This window comes from Vigna unguiculata, chromosome 8 (assembly GCF_004118075.2).
Source record: "Vigna unguiculata cultivar IT97K-499-35 chromosome 8, ASM411807v1, whole genome shotgun sequence".
NCBI lineage: Eukaryota > Viridiplantae > Streptophyta > Magnoliopsida > Fabales > Fabaceae > Vigna > Vigna unguiculata.
This window is the reverse complement of record NC_040286.1, coordinates 29,060,187-29,077,698: the sequence shown is the minus strand read 5'-3', so window position 1 is coordinate 29,077,698 and position 17,512 is coordinate 29,060,187. Positions and strand designations below refer to the sequence as shown.

Here is a 17,512-nt window from a genome sequence, read left to right as displayed (position 1 = left end):
CTTTCCATCTATGATTTACGTGTGTATCAGATGATACACGTATCTGATATATATGCATATTGATATATATAAATATTAAAAAGTGTATAAATATTCTTAAATATATTATTGTTATTATGAGTCTAAATTAAAATTATATCTATTAAATATTGTCAAAATAATAAATTATTGTTATTATAAAAATTTTATTATTTTATAGATTAGATATTTTATTAATAGATATTAATAGAATATCTTTATATATATATATATATATATATATATATATATATAAAGTACCAGTGCATTGAATTTTTTATGTTTATTTTTTCTCAATTCCATGAGTTACAAACCAATCCGACCACTCCTTCAAAACTCTGAAAGGTCGTGTCATGATGACAAAAGAAAACAATTGTAAATTGTCTCGACATTTGTCTTATGTGAAAATCCTTTTTCCTTTTTTATGGTAAAACGTAACCGATATTTTAGATGGAAGATACCCTTTTGAAGAGTTTATTTGTCATTACATATTAAATCATAGAAAATTACATACGATGCACTGTTTTTTTTTGCTATAAAAAATTGTTTTGGATAAAATAGTAAAGACTCGATTTACCCAGAACACTGAGCTTCACTGTTTAGTTTTTCACACGCTGAAATTAGGAAATTTCCTATGTGGGTGAATAATAATATTCATTCTTTGTCTGTTTACATCCTAAACGATCCATTTACACTTACCTGAAAAAAAAATGTAAGAGTCCTGAAAAATATGCCACACTCATTATCACAGGTTCAATGTTTTGTTTTTACATTGAAAGGACCAAAGTTTTATTCTGGTCATTGCTTCAACTTCATTGGCAAGAGGAAAATCTACCCAAAATATCAACTTTCCTTGTCTTTCCCTCATTGTTTTATTATCTTTTCGTATTCAGACATATCGTTAAAGAATATCTTCTCTCGTGGGAGTTATTTCGATTATTAGTTTAAAGATAATCTCACGTTCTTATTCAAATTTTATCTATAGTTTGTGATAATAAACTTTAAATCTTTAAGTAATTGAATTATAGTTTTATTAAACAATAAAAATTTTAAAGGCCAAAATATATGTTAAATAATAGTTAAAAACATTGTTAGTTCACGCATAACTGTCCATTTTTAAATTATGATAATAAAAACATAAAAATTAATTCTTTAAATTATTATTAAGATGAAAAATACCATTAAATTTATAAAAAGAGTAATCTGAAAAAATAATTATCAAAAGGAGTTAAAAAATCTGAAGGGTAAAATAATTAATAAAATGATTTATATTAATAAGGATATATGTTCACCAAAAAATATTCTTGAACTGTTACTAAAAGAAATCTGATATAATAGATAACAAAATGTCCAATAAATGAGTATCTTAGTTTATAAGCATAGGAGCATTCCATTTTTTATGCACCACCATCCATTTCACAATCATTTAACGAAAAAACAAAGGTTTTGGAGTCAAAATCAAACAGGATTGCATTTTAATTATTAGAAAGCATTGGTGAATCCTTGTTTGTAGAAAGACAGTGTTCTGTTTGTTTGCAGTTGCATTAATTGATGTCTTTATAGACATCTTTGTGCTACATGCATGAAGATAAGTTTGGCAGCTGAAGTGATGGGTTATGAAGTAGCAGCAACCTCAATTCATGGCAGAAATATCAAGTTGTAAGCACTAAGCTCCAAACATGCAAATCCATTTTGTTATCAACCTTCTCCACTCCTTTTTCTTCTTTTTCTCTGAACATTAACCTTACCAATTGGGTTTCCTTATCCATTTGGCACATGCCATTGTTGTGGGAAAGCAAAAGGTGTTACTGCATGAGGCATGCTATGCTTGAGATCTTGTAACCTTCTTCTGCCTAACATGTGGGTTGCCCAACTGTTGCTAAATTCAAGAAAGAAGAAACTCACAACACCATTTCCAATTTCCATGTGCTGCTAAATCCTCCTAACCCTTATCTCACTTCTCTTTCTTTTTCCTCTCATATCAGCCGCATTTCAAACACAATACTCCTTACATCTCTCTTTCACTCGATAACCATACCACACAAAAGTCGCATCTTTCTTTTTCATTGGATTTTAGTGGCTCTTAATTCTTCTTCCTTTTACCCTAAATTTATTATAACAACTACGTACTACAATTTAAGTCTAATTCGTTTTGTATTCTAAACTAATTGGGTAAGATGAAGTTTATCTAGTTCTTCTACTAAATATTACAATCATACTCAAATTTGCTTGGATTTGTTTACCAAGAAATATTTATGTTATTACTTTATTTGTTCAAGATGTATTCGAGGTAGAGTATGAGATTTTTAAGAGTTAAATTGTGTCTCTGATAGAGAGTTTAAGTCTCATTGAGAAAAAAAAAATTCACATGTATAAAACTCTCTGATACTCAAATCAATTAAACGAATTTGTGTAATACATGAGTAATATTAAATGAGAATTGCATAAAATTTCCATGTCAGAATTCAATCACCACTCACTATAGTAGGATCTTGTATTAAACATATTTGATTACTTAAAAATAATCAAGTATTATATTTGAAAATATTATATAATCAATTATTATATCAAGATATCTTGATAACAAATTATTGTATTATAAGATATTAAATATAAATATATTGATGTAGTAAGATTTTGTATTAAACATATTTGATTACTTAAAAATAATCAAGTATATATTTAAAAATATTATATAATCAATTATTATATCAAGATATATTGATAACAAAATTATTGTATTATAAGATATTAAATATAAATATATTGATGTAGTAGGATTCTGTATTAAACATTTTGATTATTTAAAAATAATTAAGTACTATATTTAAAAATATTATATAATCAATTATTATATCAAGATATCTTGATAACAAATTATTGTATTATAAGATATTAAATATAAATATATTGATGGTATGTGCAATTTAGAATTCAGGTCTTAAATGATTTTAAAATATTTTATACCAAAACAACTTTTAATACAAATTATGGAAAATATAAAATGATAAAAATATTTAAAATAAATAAAGTAATAAATTTACTAAATGGATTTATATTCATTGGATAACAAAGAGTAAAATTGGTTTAAATCTTTCCAACCATTAAAAAAATCAAAATAATAGTATTGATTTTCTTTTTTTTCGATTAACTCTTGCATCTAAAATTATAAGGATTAGGTTAATAAATATTGAGATGTTTGATTTTAGATACAATAAAATAAAACTGCAATCTTATCACAAAATTTATAAATTTATCTAATTTTGTTTGAATTTCATTAATAGTTAAGATAATTAAAAATATATTTAAACTTTATAAATTGTTATGTGTATTTTTAAAATAAAGAATTATTATTAATATACCAGTAATCTTAAAAAATAGATACAACTTCTAAATTTAAAAAGCAAAAATTATTTTAAAATTAATCATTAATCATTAATAAAATCCATTCAAAATTAACAAACTTAAAATTTATATAATTAAAGTTGAATTTTTTTCTTATAATGCTTATTATACCAAAAAGATTATTTAGCGAAATTTCAATTTATATTTTACTTTATTTATTGCAACTTTTTTTCTCTCTCTGTACTGTTTACTCCCTCCCTTTGATGGCTTTAATATCTTACATATAGAGTTTTTACACAAAATCGAAAACCAACAAAATAATCAACAGAAAGCGAAAAATTGGTTAAAATTATATTTTGAAATTCTGTGATCTATTTTTCTTAATCGATGATTTGGTTAAAAGATTAAGAATTGAATCAAAATTTATATTGTTTTTAAATATAATTTTATATATTTGAAATTAATTAACAAGTATCTCTTAAAAATTATTTTACAATTTAATTACAGGGTTTAAATATGTTTTAGTTTATAAACTTTAACGAAGATTTGAAATTCGTTCTCATCTGAAACTTTGATACAATTTAATCCTCAAATTTAAAAAATAAATGGATACAATCATTCTAACTCAATTACGTTAAATCTTTTTGACGCATCAAGCAACATTTCAGATTAAATTTTTAGTTGTTTACATCATTTGGCACATTCTCTCTCAAATATCAACCTGTAAGACCATTTAACATGTAAACAAAAATTAATATTGTTGCGTTAAGAAAACTATATCCATTCATTTTTAAAGTTGGAAGACCAAAATGTATCAAAGTTTCAAATAGGGACAAATTCAAATTTTACATTCAAGTTTGAAAACTAAAAACATATTTAACCCTTAATTATATTATATTTATAAGATACTAACACTAGAGCAAACATCTACAACACCAAGAAAGAGTTTTCTTAAAAATCTCTCTAAGATATTCAAAAAATATTTTTTTAAACTATTTTCCCCAATTGATGGGAAAACAAGCAACAAAATTGACGAATAAAATTAAAAACTATATGAATACAAGCAACTAAAAACAAAGCAAGCAAATTAAAATAGACCAAATTTGCATATTTGGTTGCAGACGATGTAAAAGAAAGCCAGAAATGCATGAAGACTCAAATAGGAATGATGATTAGAAACATTGGTCTTTATTATTGATAGAAGTTAAAAGATATATGTTCAAGCTACACGCAATAGCAAAAATGGAAAAGACAAGAGGAAAACAAAAAATAATATATCAACATGTTCTAGAATGTTGATAACAAAATGTAATTATGACACAAAAATACAAAGGTAATTTTATTTGAGGTCTTGCATTTTGTTTAACCCCCATAAGCTGGAAGTTCAAACAAATCATCAAGCTCAAGCTTGAAAAGATTAGACAGAAACAATTTCGAGGTTAAGGGTTTGGTGAACATAGCTGGTGTGAAGAAGAAACAAATATAAGCTTCATTAAACTGGAAGTGAGTTTATCTTGAGCAAGATGACAATCAATTTTGAAGTGTTTGGTTCTTTCATGAAACACAAGTTTAACAGCAATGTAAAAAGAACTATAATTATCACAATATAAGACAAGACATTTGTCACAAGAGATATGTAAGTCATGAAGTAAATAAATCAGTCATTGAAACTCACAAGTTGTAGATGCCAAAGCTTTGTATTCAGCCTTAACAAAAGAGCGAGATATAATAGATTGCATCTTTATTTTCTACGAAACTAGAGAGTTTCCGATAAAGAAACAATAACCAGTGATATATAGAACAACAAGTTGCGTATTAATGTGCTAGTCATTAGAATTAATTTTATAAAAGGAAAGACTATTTCATTTAACAAAATGTTTCGAGAGAAAAAAATCTCTCTACTATTTAAATCAAGGATGATATATCCTTTGGTTCATGTTTTATATCCTAAGAAAACACCATGTTTTACATGAACATTAATTTTTTTTACGAGGAAGGTTTGTTGAAGCATAGCTCAAACAACAACAAATCTTTAAATAAAAAAAATATGAATTATGTTTGTGTAATAATTTAAAAGGAGTTTTATTGTCAATGATGGGGATGAAGTATGATTTATTAAATAAACAACATGTTTAACAACATATGATGACCAATAATTTTTAGAAGTTGAGATCGAAACATAAGAGCTCTAGCAACATTAAGAATGTGTTATTATTTTCTCTCAACTCTACCATTTTTCAGAGGGGTATAAACACAACTTGTTTGATGAAAAATTCCTTTAGATGCAAAAAATATTTTTGAAGAAATGCAGAACCATTGTCTAAGTGTGTATTTAATGAAAAGATTGAATTTGTTTTCAATTTAAAAAACAAATTTTGAATGTGTGTGTGAACATCCTTTTTAATTTTAAGAAGAATTATCCATGTATAAACGAATGCAAGACTTCAATTAGAATTATCCTCTATATTTTTATGTCATAATTACATTATGTTATCAAAAGAACAAGTGATGTGATTAGTGGCATCTGAATCAATAATTCAATAGGTATTGTTTGATCGGTGTGATGTGTATACAATTATTAAATGATTTGTGGTTGTAAAAGAAATACCAAGACCCATATTATTGGGATCAAAGGTGCCAATGTGGGACATTTGGGTAAGATTAACCTGTTTGGGCTGAGAATAGGCTACTGGGTCATTGCTCTATTGCTGAAGAAGACTAAAAAAACTGTGATATTGAGCCTTAGTGAAACCGTAACCTAGCCCATTAGAGAGAGAACTCAAGGTCATTGAGGAGTGTGAGTCCTCTTCTTGTGCAACATTGTTAACATAGCGGGAGGAGAATAACTATCTTTATTGTGGAAGTATCACCGTCCCAGATATCGCAAATGACCTAGGAGATAACCATTCTAGCTTATGTCTACAATGTGTTCATTACGACCACAATAGACACATTTTTTGTTGGAGAAAATTTGATTAGTGTCGTCGGATTGTCCTACAAGGGTGCTTCCTCTATGTCTTTTCCTAGAAGTAGCATTGACAAATATGTTGAGTTCATCAGTAATTGACGACGAAGAGTTGTGACACTCTTGTTGAATAATCATGGAAAACATGTGGTCAATAAGTGGAAGACGATCCATAAGTAGGATTTGAAAACGAACAACAAAAAAATGCTTCCCTAAACCTTTTGGGAAATGTATGATAAAATCTTCTTGATGATACAATTTTGCAAAACAAGTGTAGTTCGTATAAGGACATAAATTATCAAGTTACTCCCATATAGATTTGAGTGTTGAAAAGTAATCGTTAACAATATGAGATCCTTACCTGAGACAATATATTTCTTCTTGGAGCTTTGCGATGTGGAGTATATCACTTTGAGAAAAACGTTCACGGAGATCTATCCAGATGTTTGTTCACGACCCAAGGAGATGGTAATTTGTGCAATGGGTAGTGATAAGGAACTAACAATCAAGACATAACCAAAGTATTACAATGTTTCCTAGAGGGATAGGAAGGGTTATGGATATCTGGTGTAGGAATGTTGCTAGTTAGAAAATCCATCTTGTTCTTGGATATCAAGGCCATTCTAATTTATCAAGACCAGGAAAGGTAATTGCTACCATCTAGAGCTGGAGAAATAGAGATAGAGGATGGTTTCTCATTATAATGAATATGATATGGACTTGAGGGATCAAGACAAGGATCAGGTCATGTTAGGTTAGCATAACCAAAAACATCTAACATTTTGACACGGAATCAGTTGAGTTCCAAGTCGAGCTTTAATAAGATAAAAGAAAACCATAAATGGATGAAGGTTGAAACAAGAATGATGATAAGAAAAAATTGTGTGTATCCTTAACATAAACTACCAGCTACACATTATAACATAAAAAAAATAAAGGTTAAATTACCCTTTTGGTCCCTCTATTTGTCATGAAATTTCATTTTGGTCCTCACGTTTTTCGTTGTCTCAATTTGGTCCTCATTTTCTTAAAAATGACTCAATTTGGTCCTCATCGTTAACTTTGACAAGACGGTGCTAAAGTCAATGCCACGTGTCAATTTCTGGTTTTTTGAATTTTTTTGAATTTTTTTTTGAATTTTTTTTTTGAATTTTTTGAATTTTTTTTTGAATTCTTTATTTATTTTTGACACGTGTCATTTCACCGTTGTGTCATGTGTCAAAATGACTCAATTTGGTTCCTATATTTGTTTTTAGTTTCAATTTAGTCCCATTTTTTGTAAAAATGAAATAATATTGTCCCTCCTTAGATTGATACTCAATTTAATCTTTGTATACAACTTATGATGATATTCTTAATAAAATTGACATTTTTATTAAATATTTTTAAAAATATTTTTAAATAATTTTTTTTAGTTTTATTATTAAACAAAGTTAAACCCCAAACTTAATTTCAAAAATTAACAATTTTGTCATCATATATAAAGGCATCAAGTGTATCATATTATACAAACTTGGTAAAGATTAAAAATCAAATAACTTTTTACACATAAATTTAGGAACTAAATTTCAAGTTCAAAACAAAATCAAAGTCTAATGTTTTGCGTAGAATTTAAAGTTAATTTAAAATATTTATAGAAATATTTAATAAAAACGTTAATTTTAGTAAGAATATCATCATAAAATTTATAAAAAAGTAAATTTAGTGTCAATTTGAGGAAGAGCAATATTGCTTCATTTTTATAAAAATTGGGACTAAATTGAAACTAAAAACAAATATAGAGACTAAATTGAAACTAAAAACAAATATATGGACCAAATTGAGTCACTTTGACACCTGACAAAACTGTGAAGTGACAAGTGTCAAAAAGAAAAAAAAAATTCAAAAAAATTCAAAAAAAATTCAAAAAATTCAAAAAAACCAGAAATTGACACATGACGTTGACTTTAACACCGTCTAGTCAAAGTTAACGGTGAGGACCAAATTGAGTCATTTTTAAGAAAATAAGGACCAAATTGAGACAACGAAAAACGTGAGGACCAAAATGAAATTTCATGACAAATAGAGAGATCAAAAGGATAATTTAACCAAAAATAAAAGAAAAAAATAGAAAATAACACCTCAGCATGTTCTAGAATGTTGATAATAAAATAAAGTTATGAGAAAAATACAAAGGATAATTCAATTACCTTCTAATTGAAGTCTTGCATTTCATTTATGATGGTCACCATCGCCATTCACGAGTCTATGGACTTCGAGCTTGAAAGCCTCATCAAGTTCCTTAACTTCAACAAAAATTTTGTATCAGCTACCGTTAAATTCATTAAATTCTTATAATTTTCTCATTTTTCTTGTGATGATTATCGCTAATCAACATTATGCATAATACTTAATTTATTTTAATAAACATTATGCATGCATAATACTTAATTTGTTTCATAAACTTCTCTGTTTTTTTATTGTAGTATAAATTTTTAATAATGTTTTATAAGCATTTTAAGTGTAACGACCTAATTAGCAGAATCATATTAATTACATGATTTGTGTCACTTCATATGAAACCATGTCTATACTTGCATTATGTATGTCGTAATGAGTGAACTAAACAAAAAATAATACTTTATCCAAACTATCTAGGTAATCTAACACACAAAACACAAAAAATTTTCAAGGATAGGAGAACTTCTTGTTTTTAATGTTTTTATTTTATTTTTTATTAATGATTTCAATTAATGTTTTTGACTAAAACATCAACTATTGGTATTTGAAATTTTAATAATTAAATTCTAACTAATCAAGATTTAAAAGTAATTTTAAGGTAAAAATTAATCTGTAAATCCTTATTAGACTTGCAAAATTAAGAGAAGTAAAAAGCGAATAAGATTTTGAAAGATTGTACTTGGTAGTACAAGATCTCTCTTGGCATGTTTTAAAAGAATTAAAAGAATCAATTCATGAAAGTTAGCCTGATTTCCACACTTAATCAATGGTCTCATTATGATCATCTAATGACCTCATTGTATTTGCTTCGCCTAACCTTTTCTAGGTTTTCATTTTGAATTTGTGAGTTCAGATCTCCCATATCATTGCCATCATGTGTCCAACTGTGACCATTGTTTTGTTCCCCTCTTCACAGTTCACACCACCCAACCTAATCAATTTCTTCTACAATCCACCCAATTTATTGTCTCTCTCAATTGCATTACACACTTTTCCAATAAACACAGGTACACACCATAAATAAAGCAAAACCATAATGTATTTAAATACATTAAATACAACAAATAACATCGTATCAAACTTTTACAACAGTAAATCCTCAAAATTCCCTTAACCCAACCAACCTTTTCCAACCCATTCCTATCACACCTCCAACCTCCACCACCTCTGTTACACTCCTCACCAAACTCTTCTATTTCCCGATTTACCCCTTCACAATGCCAACATTCCCCACAACTCCCTACGCTCACCACATTCTTAAATTCCCAATTTACCCCTTCTTCGCTTTCACCTCTTGTTCTTGATTCCCATGATTCTTCGTTGAGCTCAACCTCCCTCACCGCTTCCCAACCCTCTGTTTCCCAATTTACCCTCGATTCTGTTGCTAATTTACTAATTCTACTTTTAACTGAATTTTCCTTGCGCTTAAATTCTAACCACCCTCCTTCTTGTTCAAGGTCGTTATGTTCTGACTCGGCGAACTCCGAGTCAACCCAGTCCAGAACGCAACGGGGCGACGATTCAACTACGGCGTAAGGAAGCAGAAATGGATGCTGCAGCAGCTGATCGCAGCTCCACCGTTCTCTCCATTCTCTTCTCAGACACTTCTCTAGAAAATCCTTCCCCAGCTCTGACAGTTTGCTCGGAAACTCCGGCAACTCGTCCGAGTAACCGATTCGACTCAGCGTGTCCACGCCGTGATCCTCCCACGCCGGTTTCCCGTTGACAATCTCGATCACCGTGCAACCGAGCGACCACACATCTGACTCCGGCCCCTGCCGCTCCCGGCGCACCACCTCTGGCGCCATCCACATCGGACTCCCGCGTGGCAACAAATCGCGCGGGACTTCGACCTCCACCGCGGAGCCAAAATCGGCGAGTTTCGCGGCGGCACGGTTGCCGGAGAGCAGCACGTTCCTCCCCTTGACGTCGCAGTGCACGAAGCCGCGCGCGTGGACGTCACGCAGTGCGCTCACGAGGCACCACGCGTAGCGCCTCACTAAACTGTCGTCCACGTCAGCGCGGTCCAGATCAGCGACGGTGCCACCTGGCATGTACTCCAAATGAAGGTTCCTGAACGACGCCGTCCCGCCGTGCTCGCACGTGACGTCGTCGCCGAGATAAGCCACGACGTGCGGCGACGGCAGGCGTTTGAGAATCCGAATCTCGTTCTCCAACGCCTCCAGCTGACGCGGGTGCCCCGCCCCACGATCCACGGACTTCACCGCGAATACCCGACCATCGGCTCTGGAAACCGCCGCGTTGACAACGCCGAACGCGCCCCTCCCGACGCACTTGCCTCTGAGCCACGAAGTCATAATAATTTTCTTTCTCTCCCTATGTCTCACTTGGAACTCTTGTAAAGTGCGGTAATTGACGTTTGTATGTGGATTCCCTTTGGGGGTATATATAAGCAACGTAGTGGGCAGTGCGTTGGTGTTTGGACGTTTGTTAGTTCTATCAACACAACAACATAACATAACATTCGGTGTTTGTAAAAAAAGTTGTACAGCGTGGCATTTATGAAAGTGGATAATTAAGAAAAAGCGGTGGTGACGTTGAGATGGACATCTGAAAGTTTTGGGCGGTAATGTTTTTGACGTAAACCAAGGATTGTGGGAATGAAGCACTGGACACTGTTCTTTTCTTATGGGGTTTATGGATTGGTTTTTTAATCCTTATCCACACCACTTCATCATTCATTTTTCATTCCACTTGTCACTCCACCACTTTTCACATTAACTCTATATTTACTTACAATTTTTTCCCCAATACTTAATCTAATTATACTTAATGTAGAAAGTAATTTTTATTTTATTTCCTTTTCTTTTCTGATCGAATTGATTGGTTTTTATTGATTATTACAATTATTAGGACATGGAAGGAGTTGATTTTGTGGTTATATATTGTCGCGTTGCGTGGGAATATTAATTGGAACATGTGGTTGTGAAGGGGTTGAGAGGTGGTAGATGTTAAATGTTGGGAAAGGGAAGAGAGCATAACATGGTGGAGGAAGAGGAGGAGGAGGTGGTGGTGGTGGTAAAATTGAAGTGGATGGGGGAAGGCACACGTGGCAGAAATGTGTTGGTCCACGGGGTTGCGGAGACAACGCTAGAGACTCGTAATGGAGATGAATTGGGAGATGTCTGGATGTAGATGCTTGTGTGTGGCTTTAGTAAGTGGAAGGTTTAGTTTAACTACAAGCCTGTGACGTGTATCGCCCCAATTCCATTACAATATTTTATTTATTTATTCGCATTTTTATTCGGATGCGTAGTTTCGGAAAATTGTTTGCATGTGAAGGGTTGGGACTCTGGTAAGCTCCCCAAATCTGATAGATGGTATAGTTCAGAAGATGTTTGTGGAAAAATTGGGCACGCGGTTCCTTATTAAAACTATGTGGCACCTGGTGTCACCGTGTATTATCTCAATTTTTAGTTTGGTTTGCCTAAAATTATAGACAGAAAACGCACCAAACCCTCACTTCAACTCAATGCAATACTTCACCTTAAACAGCAAAGTTAGTGCTCGATTCCCCAACTTTATTTTCGCGCTGGCTTACTCTTTTTGGGAAATTACAAAAAAAATGTAACAAATGTGGTTAGAAGGGTTTAGAAATTAATTGAACTTGACCGAAATAGAGTTTAGAAATTGAAGGAAGCGTTACGGAAAGGGTTTGTGTGTCCACGTAACCGCGACTTTTGGCATTGAAAAAATGATTTGAAAGGGAAACTAGGGATTCAATTTGGAGATGGATTCGTAGATTATTTTGGAAGGGTTTTGGAGTAGCTACTAGAATTCTAGAACCCTGCCATTTGGCTTGTGAATGGGTCCACGAATATGTGGGGAGATTGGGAAGAAGGAAAAAGTGACACGTTGGAACATAGTTTCTTAGGAGTCTCAATTTTGATCCTTTGACACGAAGACACGAAGGAGAAGAAGAAAAAGAGTGGAATATATAAATACTAATAATAATAATATAGGGTGGTTACTCGGTGAAGTACTTGGTTTGGATAAGGTGGTGGTTATTAGAGTTAAGCAACGTGCTTCATGACTTGACTTGCATATTGCCGCAACGCATCATCTATTTATGTGACGCGGTGTGTGGTGTCCACATCTTTTACAAACTACATTCACCAACACCAAAAATTTTCCATTTCTAATATTCTACGATTCTTTCACTTTATTTTCGTAAAGAATTCAAATTGGTCTAAGTACCAGAAAAAAAAAAAAAAACTTCTGAACGTTAGCTCAGCCATTTTCTTTATGCCTCCACTGAGTCAAATTGAAACTAAAAACAAAGCATCGAACCCTTTTTTTTTTCCTTTTCATCTGTTAAAGGAGCAGATAAAGCCATTTAATGATCAGAAGCAAAGACGTGTAATCCATATTGCTTATCCCCAATATGCTTTCTAGCAATACTGGCATAAAAAATAGTAGTTCTAATTTGTTGACTTGAAAATTGAGATGTGCGTAAAAATTTGGAAGAGATGGAAAACGGGTTTGTTGCAAATTGTGATGGTGCGGATCTTTGTCTGCAAAGAGAGGGACAAAAGAGTGGTCATTAATGGTTTGTGATGAGCCCATGTTGTGCAAATGCACTCAAAACATTCCATATTTTGTGCTCACCATGCAAACATCACACTAATCATTCCCTTTTTTTCCTCTCTTTTGTTTAGTATGAACACTTAAATTGCCCCACCAAGCTTTTCATTTTGCTACAAACATCATATACAATGTTTTCTCACTTCTGCGATGTCAAACCACGAAATTTTTGTGTTTCACCGGTTCATTCAATATAACATAAAAAAATGGTTTTCGTGGGATCAAACTTAGTGTTGTTATTCAATTGCATATGGAGTCTTGCTTTTATAATTTATATTGTATTGCATATTTTTAAAACCAAATTTTAATTTGTATAATTGAAACAACACCATCAATGTTTTGTTCTCTTTTCTTCTTTAAGATGATTTTATTTTTCTCTCTTAATAAAGGATTGTAGGTTTGGAGAAGGAGAGGGAAAATAGGAAAAATAATTTTAAAAATAAAGTGAAAAAAATCATAGACCGACATGTAACATGTTGTTACTATTTTTTTTTTCTAAAATGACCTAATTGAGGTATTTTTTTTAAAAATTAGAACGCAATTAACATCTTTTTAAAAGCGGTGACCAAACTGATACATCTAAATAAGAGTAGGTGCAATCCGACTAATTAAGTTTTTAATCAAAATATCACATAAACATTATTTACTCAATTAAATAAGAGTTAAATATGTTTTTGGTCTCTTAACTTTCAGTGAATCTTTGAATTAGTTCATTTTGAAAGTTTGGACCAATTTAGTCATTAATCTTTCGAAATACGTGGATTTAGTCCTTTTAATCAAATTTTGTTAGGTTTATTTGATGTTTCGTATGCATTTCAGGATTGTATTTGAGTTGTTTATAATATTTGAGACATTTTTGTTTTAATGTTAAGTCAAATACTATTATGAAACGCGTTTTAAATGTCAACGAAACTTAACAAAATTTAATTAAAAGGACTAAATCCACGTATTTCAAAATATGAAAGATTAAACTATTCTAATGTTTCAAAATTGATTAATTCCAAAATTTACTGAAATTTAAGAGACAAAAAACATATTTAACCTATTAAATAAAAATAAAAATAGAAATAATAATTATAAATTTGCATTACAAGATAAGCCATGAAAATTTTTACTAAGATTTTCTTAACTATTTCAGGACTAGTATAATGAATCTTCTGAGATTGGTATTTTCCAATCACTCTCACATCTACTATTTTTTTAGTCTAATATAGTTGCTCCACGTTTTATCATGTATCTTGAGATGCGTCACATTAGTTAGAAATAGTATTAAAAAAATGTTTATAAGATTTGGGTGATTCTTTTTCTTAGATTAGTATATTAATTGAGATAGGGTGAGGTATTAAAATTTGTCTTGTCTTGGATAAGAGGAACACATTGTTGGCAATATGGTATACCTTATTCTTTGAGAATTAGTATTCTTAATTTGTCATTTTTCTCTTATTATATATGGGATCTTCTTAATTGCATGTTAAGTGTCATTGTTTAAAAGAAAAACCATGCTAATACGTATACGTAGAAACTTTTTTTAAATTTTATTGATCTTAGAATCAGTTGGATAACGCAGTAAGTGAAAAAGGTTTTAATTAGTTATAAAAGGATCAATGTAAAAAAATTCCTTTTCAACATTGATTTTACAAGTCTAAATGAATTATATGAGAGATTGAGATTCAGAAACATGTTTAGATGAAATATAATATTGTAATTTAAGAGAAACAGCCATTGTGCCATTAATAATATATTTGTGTTGTTGTTGATAAAGAAAAAAAACACAATTGTTAAGTCATTTACCGTACAAAATCATTAAATGAAAAAAATTATATTATTTTTTTTTATAATTACAGCTATATGCATAATTTTAACTTTCTCTTATATTCATAAATAAACAAGATCATTTTGTAATTATATAAGTTTTTATTATGTTTCGATAATTATAATAGAACTGTACTTATAGCATGATGAAATTGTAAAATAACCTTTAAGAGATACACTCATACATGTTTCTTAATTATTTATTAACTCTATTCATATAACATTACATTTAAAGACAACAAGCAAAAGCTCGAATTTGGTATCAGTTCATTTTCTTCATTTTTAGTTTGAAATTCGAAATAAACCTTTTTGCTGGAAAAAAAAAAAGATCTATATAATAAATGTATATTGACTTTTGATTGACTTTTTTTATTAGCTCAGTTTTGAATACCCTCACTCACTAATTAAACATAATCACTTACCCTTATTCTGATTCCTAAAATTAATTTCAAATGTTTTTAATTAAGTACGGACATGTTAATTTTAATAGTTTAAATTAAATTATAGGACCAAATACAAACACCTATTTCACTTCTTAGAAAGTTTTTATAATTTTTATGCTTTTAATTATTAGACTGATCATATTTCACACTTTTAGAAACAAAACTTACTATTTACCTCAAAATTAAATTATAGACACATATAGGTTAAATTGTTGTTTTAGCGTATACTTTAGCACACTTTAACAATTATTAACAGTTGTTGTATTCAACACGTCTTGGGTAAGCTTATTATGGGACAAAAAAAAAAACTTATATTTAAATAGCATCAATTGTAATTTTTATACTATTTCAAACTCTACGACCTTAACCCGTTTTCTAATATATAGGATATAGGGTCTAAATTTTGAACCTGAATTAAATCCAAGGATTCGATAAAAACCCATTTCATAATCGGACTTGGGTCCAGCTAGCTTAACCATGTTCAAGCTAATGCTTCTGATTAAATTTTATTGAGAAATAGATTAACAAAAAGACTAAATCACTCATTAGAGCATCGTCTCAAACTTTCATTCGTTTGATATAAACTTTATGAAACTTAATTTGTTTGCTAATAAGTTACTTACAAATGTTAAGATACACATGTGTTACACCGTTCATTTTTTCTTTTTTTTTTGTACTTTTTGAATTTTACGATAGTATAAAACTTTTACAATATTTCAAACTTTGCAATTAAATATATTAAAAATCTTATAATATTTAGAAATACAGTAAAGTTAGAATATATTGATATATATAAATCTTATTTTATTTTAGGCAATTTTATGAGCTTAAATTAGATTTAAAATTCATTTTTTTTAAATGATATCAAAGTTTATTATTGATTTATTCAAACAAGATTTTTACATCGTGTTCTTATCCAAAAATTTAGAGTTTTGAGAATGATTTGGAAGAAAGTGAAAGAGCGGATAAGCGAGATGTTTTCGCATTCGATCTCACATGAGATGAGGAGTTTTGAGAGTGATATATGCACTTTTAGACTACCTTCACATGCGTTGAGTGCGTTGAGTTGATTCTCTTGTTGATGGAATCGATTCCAATGTTTGTGAAATGTTTTTTAAACCCTTTGTTAATGTGATGAATTGAGTTGCAATGACCTATAATTGACATTTATGAATTAGAGAATAGAAAATTGATAAGAGAAAATCTCAGATCCACAATTTTCAACGAAAGCTTTGAATAGAATTAAAGAAAATATAACTTTTACAATTATTATTAAAACGAAAATAAATACATGTCAATAAATTTTTAACCACAATAATAATTAATATCTAAATATTTTATTTTCTTTATACCATATAAATTATATTATTTATTTATTATTATTTTTTTTTCAAAATTATTAAATAATAGTTTAAAACAAATTAGCCAATCCAAAAATTATTTCATATTATTTTTAACTTTAACATCAAAAGCAATTATGTAATCTTTCTTTTCTATTTATTAAAACTTTTTTTAATTTATCACATTAGCTAAATCACTCACCAACTTTACTCCCAAATTCATTTACTTTCACCTCCAACTTTCTTTAATGTTATGTTTGTTTATGGAGATGATAAACACATAAATGTAAAGAAAGTTAAAAAATTGAGACAACAAATTACGAAAAACAAAACAAAATTCTCCATTCAACTTTCCTCTCTTATATGAGAAGATTTGAGGGGAAAGTATGCTTCTTTTATTAACTTTTATTTTAAAAACCAAATTCATAATTTTTCAATAAACAAATCTAATAGATTAAAATTCAATACAATATAATAAATCAAATAATAATTGCAGTAATAAAATAAATAATAAAAAAATAATTATGAAAACTAATAATAAATAATATAATAATAATAACAAAATAATTATAATAATAATAAATATAAAAAATAATCTTGATTGATTGATCCAAACAACTTTATTCTTTCTGTTTTTTTTTTTCACCCTTAAATTCACTTATTTCCACTTCCTCAAATCCACTCCACTTATTTCCTCTTTCTCAAATTCACTCTTCAATTCAAACAAGATAAAAGAAACAACACAAATTTATGGCTCTTCCATC

General features: G+C 29.8%; 1 protein-coding gene across 1 annotated transcript; it reads right to left on the bottom strand.

The window, feature by feature from the left end:
• Positions 1-9,248: 9,248 nt before the first annotated feature.
• On the bottom strand, positions 9,249-11,140 carry LOC114193591 (mitogen-activated protein kinase kinase kinase 18-like). Its single transcript, XM_028083460.1, has one exon. The coding sequence runs from the start codon at positions 11,026-11,028 to the stop codon at positions 9,484-9,486; it is 1,545 nt and encodes a 514-aa protein (XP_027939261.1). The 5' UTR covers positions 11,029-11,140; the 3' UTR covers positions 9,249-9,483.
• Between the last annotated feature and the right edge of the window lie 6,372 nt (positions 11,141-17,512).

What these genes read in the sequence shown, in the direction of transcription:
- LOC114193591 (XM_028083460.1), bottom strand. Translation starts at nt 11,028, where the DNA reads ATGTTATGTTGTTGTGTTGATAGAACTAACAAACGTCCAAACACCAAC.